General features: G+C 39.9%; 1 protein-coding gene across 1 annotated transcript; it reads right to left on the bottom strand.

The window, feature by feature from the left end:
* Positions 1-270: 270 nt before the first annotated feature.
* Positions 271-14,118, bottom strand: atp5f1b (ATP synthase F1 subunit beta). Its single transcript, XM_064327147.1, has 10 exons — positions 13,958-14,118; positions 12,031-12,213; positions 11,708-11,882; positions 10,785-10,906; positions 3,435-3,619; positions 2,241-2,399; positions 1,281-1,403; positions 988-1,200; positions 643-844; positions 271-515 (listed from the first exon to the last, which is right to left on the bottom strand). Exons 1-10 carry the CDS (start codon positions 14,061-14,063, stop codon positions 418-420), a joined length of 1,566 nt encoding a protein of 521 aa, XP_064183217.1. The 5' UTR covers positions 14,064-14,118; the 3' UTR covers positions 271-417.
* Positions 14,119-14,879: the final 761 nt, after the last annotated feature.

Below are 14,879 nucleotides of genomic sequence, written 5' to 3' on the forward strand. Positions count from 1 at the left end.
AAGAAGCATACAAGTTGCTTTAAATAATAACCTTAGACATGATCAACCTTTTCCATTTTAAAAAATTGCCTTTGAATGCATCAAGTGCTAAATCACTAGTTGCATACGGTGTCCAAAACTGATACTACAACATATGAACCTTTACCACAAAAAAAAAAACTTCTTTAAACAGCATGCCAATAACATGCAATTAACATAAAATTGCAAAACTCACCGGTCTGGTTTAATTTCTCAGAAAAAGTGGGAATAAAAATACAATGACAAGAAACCAACATTTAAAATTTTTTTATTTCACCTTCCTCTTTAGAATGGAACATTAAATAGAACTTTAGGATGACAGGACAAGTTTTGGATGATCATTTTCAAACCAAGCGCTCCTCTCAGAACATAGGAACATCTCACATTGCCACAAATCAACTAAGAATGTTCTTCAGCCAGTCTCTCAGCCTTCTGGACAACTTCTTCAATGGGACCCACCATATAGAACGCCTGTTCAGGCAAGGGATCATACTCACCTGAAATATTCAGAATTGTTTTGTTTCAGAAATGACAAAGATCAACCACATGTATATACATACCAAGGCTAAGTGCAGATTCTCCCAGCATTTCAAATCATGCAATGCAGTTAAACAAGATCCATACCTGCCAAAATGCTCTGGAATCCTTTGATGGTATCCTTGAGGGGTACCAGTTTTCCCATATGACCAGTGAAGACTTCAGCCACCTGAAACGGTTGGGAGAGGAAACGCTGTATCTTGCGGGCACGAGCCACAGTCAGCTTGTCTTCCTCGGACAACTCATCCATACCCAAGATAGCAATAATGTCCTGGAGTGACTTGTAGTCCTGAAAGAAAAAGGATAATTTCAAATAGTCTACAGTGCTCATTGCTCCCAGCTTTAAAATGCTGCGATGCCATTATCTGACTTCTCTCAGGATGAAAGTCCTGTACAACAACATTTTAAAATGAAAATAAAAATGCCTTGTACCTGCAGGATCTTCTGCACTCCACGGGCAACATCATAGTGCTCTGCTCCAACAATGTTAGGGTCCATGATACGGGAGGTGGAATCAAGGGGGTCCACAGCAGGGTAGATGCCCAGCTCAGCAATGGCACGAGACAGCACAGTGGTGGCATCCAAGTGGGCGAAGGTGGTGGCAGGAGCAGGGTCAGTCAAGTCATCAGCAGGCACATAAATGGCCTTTGAAAGAAGAGTGTGTCATCCCCATGCACACAGAACAAAAAAGCACCAAGTCCCAATATTCTGTACTCAAACCTCACCTGTACAGAGGTGATGGATCCTTTCTTGGTGGTTGTAATTCGCTCCTGCATGGTACCCATGTCAGTGGCCAGAGTGGGTTGGTAACCCACAGCAGAGGGTATACGACCCAGTAATGCAGACACCTAAACAGGCATGTCAGGTAATGAAATGAGATTCTGGCAAGCTCTGAAATACTGGAGTGACCGTAATCAATGCATGTACCATACTGTCTTAGTGACATTACATGTCACTGATAGCTATGGGTTAACATCCACACCACACACCCCTACCCATAAGCAAATTTGGGGCCAATCACTTCTGCACTGTAGCAATGAACTCTTTTATGCTATCCTATTTTATTACTCTTATTTTACTTGTACTTCTGACATTCATTGTTCTTTTATTCTATTTTACTGTGATTTTATGGTTAATCTGGGTCCGTTTTTGATGTGCGAGAGCTGACGACGCAATTCTCGTTTGTCCGAATTATGACCTACAACAACAGCTGGTTAGCTCAGTGCCCACTAGTGCTTGGTATTAGCTTGTTGGTCAGTAGAATTGTATTATTCTGATTCTGTGGCCTGTAGAATAATTTTCATTGGTGGTCTAAATATAACTCTAGCGGCATCCTGAACAGCACTTGCATGGATACTTCATAGATCGATAAATTAAATATGTATTGCAGGCAAATTGCGGATTTGTTGTTGAAAAATTGCAGATTTGTCTGGTCACATTTCAAAACAAATGATCCTCAATTTGAATTGATGTAGCAATTCAAAATTTTCAATCTTTCATTCCTTTCTCTTAACGTAATCATTGTGTTCACTGAAATTGTATTGTATTTTATGCTTGTGTAAAGCACTTTTAATTGCAATGGTGTTTCAAAGGAGTTAAATAAACCTGCCTAATGGTAGAAATGCAAGAGAAAATCTACTCCTGTAGGGGCTTCAATTTAATTGCAGAAAAGTTGCACTGTTTACCTCTGAGCCTGCCTGGGTGAACCTGAAGATGTTGTCAATAAAGAGCAGTACATCCTGTCCCTCTTGATCACGGAAGTATTCCGCAACAGTAAGACCAGTCAATGCAACTCTGGCACGGGCGCCTGGGGGTTCATTCATTTGACCATACACCAGTGCAACCTGCAAAATACACAAAACATTTGCGTACGTTGAGGGTAAAACACACACACACGAGATCTAGAGTAAAGTTACTGTAACGCGATGCCTGGTGAAGCTGCTGTTTAAACACAGTTTCTCAGAGGGGTCTTTCCAACTTGTTTTCTAGAACTACGGTCATTTCTGTGAATCTTGTTATAGGTGTGCATCTCACATGTGGGATGAGTAAGCTTAATTTTTCCCACTTAGAGCTGTGTAACATTTAAAAAGCAAAGCATAAATACTTTCTTTACACGTTGCTTATCCATTATATTAACATTTCTTTTTTATACTTCAACTGTATTTCTCAGAGCAGACATTTGATACAATAAATATGGCAGCCCAAGTTCGATAGAAAAATTAATTGACTATTTAAATATTGCAAAATTGACAACTATGATTGGTGTGAGACATGGTGGTTTCAGAATCTCAAAAACACCTGTCCACCTGGGATTTTCAGACTGCACTCTGTAGCCACAGCTTCAAGCCCGCCCGCCCGCCCCCCTACTTTTGAGAAATTGTGCACTAAGACTATTCATTTACCCCACCCAGAAATTTGTTTATAACCGCAATTTGAGGAGCTGGTTCTTCCTTGTGGCCGTGTGTGAGAGAGTGACTAAGGATAGTTCTTGTGAGACCTTACTGCGGCACATCGCTGGCTACCTTTCTACTCCTGTAAAAAGCTTTTGATAGAATTGTTAATTTTTACACAAGGCAGAATGATCCACTTGATTTCACTTCCACTCATTTTTCCCCAGACAAAGTATGGTAAAGTGTTATGGGCAAGTGAAAAATAGATGCATAATGGGAAACCAGTGTAATTAAGCTGAATAGGAAGATGGATTACTTAACATCTGAGCTTTATGGATAGAGGGGGCAAGCAACCAAATATAACATTGCATTTGCACTACGATAAGGGCAATACTGTATATTGTAAAAGTGAAGTTAGGGGAAACTCATTGAAAAGGACATGAAAAATTAAATCAAAGCCAAAAAAGCCAGCACAATAATGACATTCACCTTAGAGGTGGTATCCTTCAAATTGATAACACCAGACTCGATCATTTCATGGTACAGGTCATTTCCCTCACGGGTTCGCTCTCCCACTCCAGCAAACACAGAGTAACCACCATGAGCCTTGGCTACATTGTTGATCAGCTCCATGATGAGTACAGTCTTGCCCACGCCCGCTCCACCAAAAAGGCCTACAAGAAAACATTGTGCAATCAAAACTTCTGAAACATATGATTGAACTAAATTTAATGCTTTAATCATGGGCCAAGCAAATTCACTTGGGACTGTGCTGTTTCTTGAACCTTATCACACCAACCACCCACTCTACCCCACCACACATCTTGCACAAAAAAAAAAAAAAAAAAAAAAAAAAAAAAGGAATTACAAATTACCTTACAGGCATTTAGTAGATTCTCTTAACCAGAGTGACTTGCACATCTTTTTGCATAGCATTTACATTATATCCATTTATACAGTGGGATATATACTGAAGCAATGGAAGTTAAGCACTGTACTCAAGGCTGCAACAGCAGTGCCCTACCTGGGATTTGCATCTGCAACCTTCAGGTTACAAGACCTGGGGCCTCATGCATAATGGTCGTACGCACAGATTTGATTAAATTATTAAATTATTGTAAATTGTGAACGCTGAGATCCACGCCAGTGTTGAAATTTATAAACCTTGAAATAGTTGTGAAAATGTGTTTACCTCTATGCAAGCTCCTTACTAGACTATTCCTTGTGGAGGTTCAGCTACATTGCAGGCATTAGACAAGTTTCCCCCTTCCCGCCTTGATATTTGAAGTGTGTACAAATTGGAGAGTAATAGCAGTTTCAAAGCAACAGCAATGTAAACAGACAAAATTCCAATAACAACGTCATTAATACCTACATGTCATTCATGCGCATTGTATTAACATCCATAAACAGTGCAATAAGAGCGCGGCATATGCCCCCGACCATAGGGTCCTCTAGAGTTATTTTAAGCATTCAGAAAAGTTCAGTGTTAGTGTTTATTTTTGGTTCCAAACTGAATTGTTGCACTACAAATCACCAAAAATTTTTTAACCCCACACTCAAACCATGACATGCATTTTAATCAGATCACAAGCCCTCTAATGCCAGCCCCCCTATATTACATGGGCAACACCTTGGAGGAGTAATATCATCTTTATCTCTCGTTCTCGACCATGAGGGAGGAGACGCCCATAGACCGTACAAAAATATGGACGAAGTGCTTCATGACATCACCCACTGATTTGCTATGGTTAGTGTTCACTGGCGCATGAAGCCCAAACTAGGGTTGCAACCAACGCAAGCGCAGTGGAACAAGAGTCCACGACTACAGGAAATTCCACCCCGATTACCTTACATGGTAATTACACACGCCCACGTTTGGACAACAAGCGTGGCCTTGCAACCACAGAACCGTACGGTCATAACATTTCAAAAAAGTTAACACTAATCGCATCTTGCACAATTAAGATATTAACATAGAACAATAGATAATAGATCACTAGCTAGCTAGTTATATAGACAGATAACGGAACTCAAGATAGCTAGACAGATATCACAAGAACTAGCTAGCAAGTTAGCTAGATAGACAAATTGATAGCAAGACAGTAAGTTTGCTCCCCCAGCTAAGTAAATTCCCCTAGCTTGTCTTCTTAAAGAATTTGTAAGCTTGTCTGCTTACAAATATGATTTCACCAACAACATATACAAATTATAAAAGACGAGACTTTGAAAACCAACTGAAACCCCGAATGGTCAGAAATCGCGTTTTGACATAGAACCTTGTTTATCTGAAAATGTCTCAAATGTATTAACCTAAAGAACTGGAGAGAAGAATCCTTAGAATAGCAGTTAGTACAGTTGAATGCAGCACACAACATTTTTGGACCTTGGACTTAAAATGGTGAGATCGAATGTAGCTAGCTAATCGGAATAAAACGACAGCATCACACCTGCCGCTGAAGCACTCTGCCTGGCTGTGAGGATGGGGAAATCCTTATATGGTCATACGGTAGTAGGACAAGCCACATTGCATGCACTGAAATTAATCCAGATTTGGGAATTTTATCAGAATTTAAAAAATAAATAAATCTGACCCAAGGGAGACATTACAAGGGATGGGATTAATTAGTTAAACCATAATTTCTAGTGTAAAAAATGTATTGACTTTATATTTCCTCAGAGAAAATTGGACTCTCTTCAGGGTTTCCCCATTGACTTAACATTGGGTGGGCGGGGTTTCAAGTTCTTTTTGCAACCAGGCATTGCAGTTCACGCAGTAGCCACAGGGGTAAATCTTCACTAATAGAGGAGAGTTGTTGTCCCTTGGTGACGCCCAACTTCAAACTGACATTGGAAACGGGGCTCGCAAGTTGATATGAGGTGAATCTCCTCCTCTCTTGGAGACGCATCAACAGTGTGTAATATCTTATTTTCACATCAAAATGTGAAAGTAAACATATGCTGTAAAAAATAGTGCATTGTTTACTGATAAATCACGAGGCAATGGACTACTTGCATCTTGTAACGTCAACCTGAACTTGAAAGCGCAAAGTATGGCATATGCCCGACTGTACATAGTCAACCACATGAAGGCAGCCATATTAGATGAGCGGTGGCATCACCGATCGAAACCAGCCTTCGTGTGGTCAAGTCCAATTCACCACCAAAAAATCAGCCCAATGGACAAAGGCGTTTTCTGTTAAATGAGCGGAAACCAAATTCCAGACGGCGGCCGTGGCTGCCATATTGAATGAGCGGTGGAGTCACCGATCTAAATCAGCCTCCGTGTGGACCAGTCCAATTCACCACCAAAAAATCAGCCTGATCGACAAAGGCGTTCTGTTAAATGAACGGAAACCAAATTGTTGATGGACGACGGACGGGGCCTTGACATAAAAAGGCAGCTTCTGAAACATAGCTCATTGCGAGTTAGCCGGAGACATTAAAATAGTGTCAACACCAGACTACTCCAAAACCGTAAATACAGTACTCTCTCCTTCCACAAGTTCCCAAATATGCGGGCTTAAATAAATAAAAAAAAATAAGACAGTAAAACACAGGTAGTTTGTGCCATTTTCTTTACAAAACACCTGCCAGACAATAGGCAGTAGGCGTCAATGCAAATGTGTTGCCCTCTGGCACGCTATTTAGAAACTGAATGGCATGCTTTGAAGTGCCTGATCGAGCACCATCAAAACTATCCATCCACCATGCATCAGCGTCATGTGGGGTGCGGGAGCCTATTCCAGCATGCACTAGGAGAGAGGCAGGAATGCACCTTGGACAGTTCGCTAATCTATCGCAGGGCACAAACACCATTCACTCACACACTCATACCAACAAGCAATTTGTCTCCAATTAGCCTACCATTGTCTTTGAACTGTGGGTGGAAACCAGAGTACCCAGGAGGAAACCCATGCAGACATGCAAACTCCACACAGAAAGGCCCAGGCTGGGATTCAAACCAAAGACCTTCTTGCACCCATTAACATTAATATAATTTTGTGCATATAATTACTCAACTCATTGATTGCAATCATGCCATGATGTTGAACTGTTGTGGGGATTTTGGGCATTGTAGTTATATAAATAGGCTTTTAACTGTACGATAGACATTTGTGCAGTTTCACTGAAACATAAATCACACAAAATTCATTCATTACAATCATGTGATGAAGCTGAAAAGAGTTTAGGCTGGGGTGAACAATAGTAGACATTGTAGTTACAGAAATTACAAGTTTAGAACTCCGAAGATAACTGAATGTCAGAGACGTTTTTCCACTGAAATTGAGACTTTGAATAACTGGAGACCACATGACATCTGCAGAAATTTCTGACTTCTAAAGTAAAACAGTTACATCCTTGAACTGTCAGTGCACTTTTGAAATGATAATAGCTTCATCTACTCTAATTTTATACATTTCCTTGTTAACCCCTTGGCACACAAGCCAAATCTTGCCAATCCTTGTCCAATTACGGGGTACCATATTTAAAGCTTTATAACTCCAGATGTGAACACCAGAGACTTGAAAAATGCCTTAAATGAAGCAAGACATTTGTACAATTTACAATACTAACGCAGATTAGTTAATATTCATAATTTTGGAAGAAAAAGTGCCCCAAATGCAATTGTCTAGACGAAAAAAAAATCAAAAATGAGTTCACACTTTAGTTTGCAATGAAATATGAGAGATTGCATATATACAGCAGGTTAAACTATACATGTGCTGGATCAAAAACTTCTTGACCATAAAATATAAGGGTGGATATGTAGAACTACTATAGATGTATTAAGCAAAAACTAAGCAGTGTACCCAGCATCTCCAAATCTATCCAAAATGTCTAAATTATGCATTGCTGTAAATCACAAAATATTCACGTATTTCACTACAAATCAACTGTTTTGACTCAGCCCAATCACTGTTGCATCATTTTCAAGTGGAAATTACAAGCTTTCAATCAGTACAGTGGTCTAAAATATCTAGGGGTCCAGAAACATATCCAAAATTGAATAAAATGCTTTTTGTCCATTATAAAGCATAAATGAGCCCCTTGTGAAGGTTTAAGATGAAACATATCAGATAAAAAAAATAATGCAAAAATATTGTCACAATGCAGTACAGTACCTAAATGTGTAATAATTAACTCGTGTGTATTTCTATACTCTGTACTCTTGTATGTTTTCTTGTATGGGGATGGGACGACATGAAAACAATTTAACCGTCCACCACGTTTTGGCAATGTTCCAGCTCTCACGTCATCACTGTTGCATGCTTCACAAAACCCATTACACTACTAACGCTTACATTAGTGTGAAATATCCACATTATATAATACCACAAACCATTTTAAAGACACTCAATTTCAAAAATAAAAGTATAAAAAAGTAGAACAGAAATATTTTGAGCAGTAATACTTGCATAGCAATGATGAATTTTGAACTATGTTCAGTAGATGGACAGAGACAGTAAATCAATGATACGGTTCTATTCACTTCTGTCTTGCTCCAGAAAACGATGTCAGCTAGGTCTAACAGCAAACATATGGCTTAGCTATGCCCAGAAGTCCTCAATAATAAGTATTTTCCAAGAAATTACGAAATAGCATTGACCACGTTTCGTTAGGTGCAGCGTCTTTTACTGCTGACAGAGTGAATGCATAAGTGAATGCAATAAGAAAATTTCCCGTTACGCTGACCTATAAAATGCTATTCGAAAAGCAAAATTAGACCTGTTATACATCGTTAGAAAGCTTATACTCTCACCTACTGAATAAATCAATTGTCAATCAAGCCAGACTGTACGAAAAAGGGAGACAACTCCGTAAACACCATATGTGGTATTACGCACAGCTATTTTGGAAGGTACCCAGGCATCACAAATGCGCATGCATTTCCCAAACGGATTTTACAAGACAATGACCACTCAGTCTCAAATGGAACACGTCGATGCGCAAACCAATGGTACGGTTGTATATTTATTCAATAATCAGAGAGACTGTAGAATGACATGGTATCATTTTTAAAAACTTTATTTTGTTATTCAGTGAGCAGCGTTTTCACTGCTGTATTGGCATATCTTGTTGCTATGACGGAATATGATTTTTCAGTGGTGAAAGAATATTTTTATGAATGCCAAGATAGACAATATTGTCCATTATGCCATGGGTGGGGGGTGTAGTTGTAGATGAGACTGCAGGGAGGGGGTGCGTGTTAAATGAACGACCAGAGCGACAATGGTGGCGCTGCGAAACTCCGTATTCGGCATGGTTCTCGTGTATCGTCTACTAATGAAACTAAAACGCGTTTCTGTTTTTAACTCATACTTTGGTTGCAGTAGCACCGAATGTCTGAGTTCAGTAATCTCAGCATGCCGGCGTGCCGACCACTAGGGGCTTTGCGCTAAGAGGTTAAATTACCTGTTAAATGGGCCCAGATAACCATTTTATTTTATGTTCGTGTGTGGAACACCCATGATTACATTGAAGGCAGAACACAGGAAGAGGGAAGCTGCCAATTTATTTAGATCATATTAAAGAAAACAGCAGTTATTTTCTGACAAGTAAGCTAATTACATGTTATTTGTGTAGCATTTATGACGGTGAAAAAAAGTCAAAATGTTTTGAAAAATCATCAAAAGGGTTCGAATTCCCTGTTAGGGTCTTACACGGGTTTTACATTGCCAACGGTTATAGTAAGACGAGAGTTACTGGATAAATATCTGAATGGCGGCTATGCTAATACCAGCCCAATATTAGAGGGGGCTTACTTACAAATACGAATGTTATCACCAAATCACAGTTCATCTAAAGATAGTGAATCACCCTGAAATGCAACACAGCGTGACGTCAAGTACAATGCAAAATGATAGAAGCCGTTCGAGGAAAAATTACTCTGCTGCCCCCTACTGTCAGAACCTCGCAAGCATTTCCCTCTGTCCAGCAGAACCTCACAGGCAAATGAGTGAACTGAAATCCTAAAGCACTGTAGCTTACGGACAATTCTGCAAGTTCAGATGGAATAATTTTTAATTTCAACAAATAATTTTCAACATTCACATTCATTTTCACTTCCCAACAGATGGATTTAGATAAACTGGACTTGCTTGAAGGTACACTGAACCAGTAGCCTCTCGGTATGCCCCATAGACACCGTCGTGACGCTACTGGCATAGAGAAAAATCACTAAAAAGCAAAAACTTGACAATGAAGCAGTTGCAAACTGATAAGACTGATGAAAAATATTATGAAAATAAAACCCAGGTTGAAGAGGGGGGAGAAGAAAAAAAAAAAACCCATCAATGTCCGCTTCTCACACTATATTGTTTCCAGATGGCTGATATTTTGGGAATGATACAGCAGCAGCATTCCAATGCAACTTTTGCATGGACTCACATTTCTTGCATCATAAAACCGGAATACAGAGTGGCCAAAATCCGCTGGTCACTGATCGTATTTCATGTAGGGAAAACCATCCGGTGGTTCTGATCCACGGCCAAGAATTCAGATAATTATTTTTAAATTTACTTTTCTGTCGTTATGTTTCCTCATTTTACTACTAACTGCATTGTTTAGCAGAATTTCTGCCATCAAGCAATTTACAGTTAGATAACATGCATGATGCCGCCACCACTGGGTGGACTCAAAGCTTGTTCACAAGAGCAGGGATATTTATGATTTATAAATAAAAAGTGCTTGCTTCTGAATCATGCGTACACAATTTAACTATCGTACCATAAAATAGGAGGAAATCCACGCAAATTCTAAGCATGAGGCCACAGTTCCTTACCCATTACACTACACTGAAACCTAACGCATCAATAGTAAGTTCTTCCCACTTACCAATCTTGCCACCCTTGGCATATGGGGCAAGCAGGTCAACCACCTTGATGCCAGTCACCAAGATCTCCTGTTCCACACTCATGTCTGTAAATTCAGGAGCCTCAGCATGGATGGGAGCAGTTCTGAAACATAAAAGCAGCCTCAAACATAGTATTCAAATACATATTGTTCTTCCCAATTTGGGAAGGACAGAGCATAATCTGATTAATCAGTTCACATCTGTTGCTACACTAACCAATAATCTATGCAACACCATTGGAATGGCAAGTATACAAGACATTGAATTGGAATTTAGAATTTTTAACTGCTAATGGAATTCAGCCTAATCATTAATTAGGTGTAACGACCTTAAAAAGAAAGTGTAGTTTACTGTAAATGGAGCAATAAAACCTGTCACTTCACTTTGTTACATTAAGTGCAAAAGTGGTTTCAAAATCATGATGTATTTTTTCCTAAATTTAGGACTTGCAAGTTATCTAGATTAAAGAAACTAATACTAATGAATTTAATGAAAACCTTAAATTGCACCAAGATGAATCTCATACAGTAACTAAGTCTTACAAAGATGTGGAACACTCTTCCAGAACATATCAGATTTGCACCATCAGTTGACAGGTTTAAAACACAGCTGAAAACGCACCTACTTAGGATGGCTTTCAGTTAGTACATTTGTTTTATCGGTTTTGTTGAATTTTCATGCATTTTAATTTTTTATTATTGTTTTTATATGCATCTTATTATTCTCCTATTTTATGTACAAAAAATTGTAAAATTGTGTTTTTTATTGTTTATATTTTCCATTGCCTTATTTTTTTCTGTTTTCCATTTCTTTCAATTGCAAATGCTCTTCTGTGAAGCACTTTGGGCTGCAAACCATTGTATGAAGTGCTACATAAATAATGTGATTATTATTATGCACATACTGTTTGGTGGTTATCGGTCCTCTCTCATCAATGGGCTCGCCAATGACATTCATGATCCTGCCCAAGGTCTCTGGGCCCACAGGAATACGGATGGGTGCCCCAGTATCTAGAACCTGCTGTCCACGAACAAGACCTTCAGTACCATCCATGGCAATGGTACGCACCGTGTTCTCCCCTGGTGAGAAAGCACAACAGCTTTCAAGGCGCTATGCAACTTTGTTCCACAAAACAGAGCGCACTCCCCTTTCAATTCCCAACCAAAAAAAACATTAGTCTTACAATTTGAAAAACTATATGGAAATATAATGCTCCAAGTCTTTTACCAAGATGCTGAGCAACCTCCAGCACCAGTCTTGTCTCACGCCCTGCAACTTCCAGAGCATTGAGAATAGGAGGTAGACCCTCATCAAACTGGACATCCACAACAGCACCAATGACTGCAACAATACGACCAGAGGCAATAGCAGCCTTGGCTGAGGGGGCAGCTGCTGCAGCATAGGTCCTGCCTGCAAAAGAAAATACAATTGACACTTTTTGCAATTACATTACAGCAACAAGACGGCAAATATTATGCATGTTATTATGACACTTACCCAGCCAAGTTAGTAAATACTTGACAGACTCATGCACAGTTCCAATTATTGTAAAGATGTGTTTATTGCTAAACATTAGACTTCACAGGCAGTTATTTGTACAGTCAAATAGGCCTCGTGGTAGTTAAAACAGGACGGATATTATGATTCCCCTAATACTGAAGGCTGTTTTATACTTCTGCCTCTGCACAGTTCACGTAATTTGCGGCACTCGCGAACGGGCAGATGATGTATACTTGTGCGGCTTGTGCGCAATGCGCAGGCCGGGTAATTAGATTTGGTTACTGACCGTTATAGTTCTGAAGAAAGAGATTAGCTTGTGCTTTAAAAGCAAAGTAAAGTTGGTTGTATTACGTATTCAGGTAGCCAGATTAATGAAAGACAGAGCTAGCCAGAGAAATAATACAATATAATGCACGACTACCTTCATTCATATTTGCAAACTTACTAAATACTACACCAATGACCACAAAATATTTAGCTACACGCAACTTGTTGCAACGAAGACGTTCGCCTGATAAGCGCTTTTAGTCGCATATTTAACACTGGATTTCGGTTTTCTGAATCAACGGTTATAACCTGTTAAATCTGCCAGCTTGATCTCAACAGCAGTCAACCAATCATCTACTGTGCGGCGTATGCGGGAATTGGTTGCTAAATACACGCTCTTAAATTCTACGCGAGGTACGCGACATCAACGCGGACGTGGTCTGCGACCTTCGCACATGCCGCACAAACCCTGAGCAGACCCATTTTTACGTATACTCCACAGAAGTAAAAACAACCTTGGGTTCCAACCAGTCTGGACTAGAAACAAATTGCCTTTACATTTCGATTAAAAATACCGCATTAAACTGTTGGTATGAAAACCCACTGCTTTCCTACTTGAAGGTCATCACACTTCATTGTTCAGGTTGCTCGCTGCCGACGCCTTAAACGTCTTTACAACAATCGGTCAATTGTGTCTTAGTGCAACGGGTACCGTTTCAACTTCGACACCATTGGCAAAGATTGCTGTAAAGACGGCAAGCGCCAAGTCCACATTTAACAGTATTAGCAGATTCGCACGCCTGTTGCAGTTTATAAAGCCTTAGACGTCGATAAGCCATTTGACTTTCAATATGCCAAATCAAAGAGAATACAGCGAGCACGTCAACATACAGCCAATTCGGGTACTCGCCAATATCGAACATAGCGCAAATGATTATTATGACCGAATAGACGCCCGCAGAATACTGTTAAGAGAAATCTTTTACCTTTAATTTAAATGAAGTGCATTGTTAGGTTACCGTAAAATGAAATTTTAGACTAATGGCAACTGTGACCCAAGACGTGTATATAGGCCCTGCTCGATGAAGCCTGGCGGGCTGGGTAATAGCATTAGCTAACTTAGTAGCTACACATGACTAACAAAGGTCATCAGTGTTCATAATGAACCACGTTCTGAACTCGAATGGAATGTGCACGTAAACCGAAATGGTCATTCCAATATCAATCAGACGTATTACTCCACGCAAAATCTTGACATTAAAAATGACTGCGTGTTCGGGATCATGCAGCCATTTCATTCCGTCAGTCCTACGGAGAACTAATGTAGCACTCCTGAAAATAAAACTCACGTTAACTCGAAAAACATTCGTGTAAATAACGAACTTACGTGAATAAAGAACAGTTGGGGCGGCAGTACACGCTTTCAGAGCGTTGATCCCAGGCTTCAGAGCCTGCAGAGCCCCGGAGCAACAACGTCCGACCGTGCCCAACATTGTTAAAATGGCTGAAGGTGGAAAGAGACACTCGACCTCATGTGCTTATGTAAGGTTGCACTAACTGAAAATGAGCATGCGTGGAATCTTCCTCCTCCCCCTTCTTCTTCTTCGTTTTATAGCGAATTGCTACCACACAGAAGCATTATCCCCACCTACTGTTAAAATTGAGTATGAAATTAATTTACAAATCCTTCGGATTAAACCCGTTTGTTCCAGAAATATGAATACGTCCTTGTATACAACACATCCCGAATAATAGGAAAACGCATTTAAAGTAAATTCTCTTAATTCCATAGCGATCCAGTTCATGTAGCAATCTCTGACGATCTGCTGAATATTGAGGACATATGAACATTACATGTTCTAGTTTATTTTTGCTGATGACAATGGTCACCGGTCGGCTGTTTTTTGTCCTTAGGACCGTGGCATTCAGCTTTGTATGACCCAGTCTCATCCTACTTATCAGATACTTCTCTTCCTTTACTGCCAACAGGCCTCCCATTCCCCACCTCTTTTTGTATTTGATAAAGATGGCTGCATCCGAATAGCCAAAAAAATTACGTCCTGTCTTTTCCTAACCACTTTTCCTTGACCTCGATGGAAAACGTCACGAGGTTAAAGCAAGATGTGAAGGAGAATTCAAAAGGACTTAGGAAAAGACTGCACTTACACTAGGCTACGTAATTATGCTACGGCGGATGTTATTGACGTTGGTCTGCCGTGGTAAAACTACAATGTTCCGAAGATGGACTACTAAAAGCGCATCGTAGATACTTCGCCCCATGTGTTCTTACCGTGTTGTTTCATGCAGGC

Source organism: Anguilla rostrata, chromosome 3 (genome assembly GCF_018555375.3).
Source record: "Anguilla rostrata isolate EN2019 chromosome 3, ASM1855537v3, whole genome shotgun sequence".
NCBI lineage: Eukaryota > Metazoa > Chordata > Actinopteri > Anguilliformes > Anguillidae > Anguilla > Anguilla rostrata.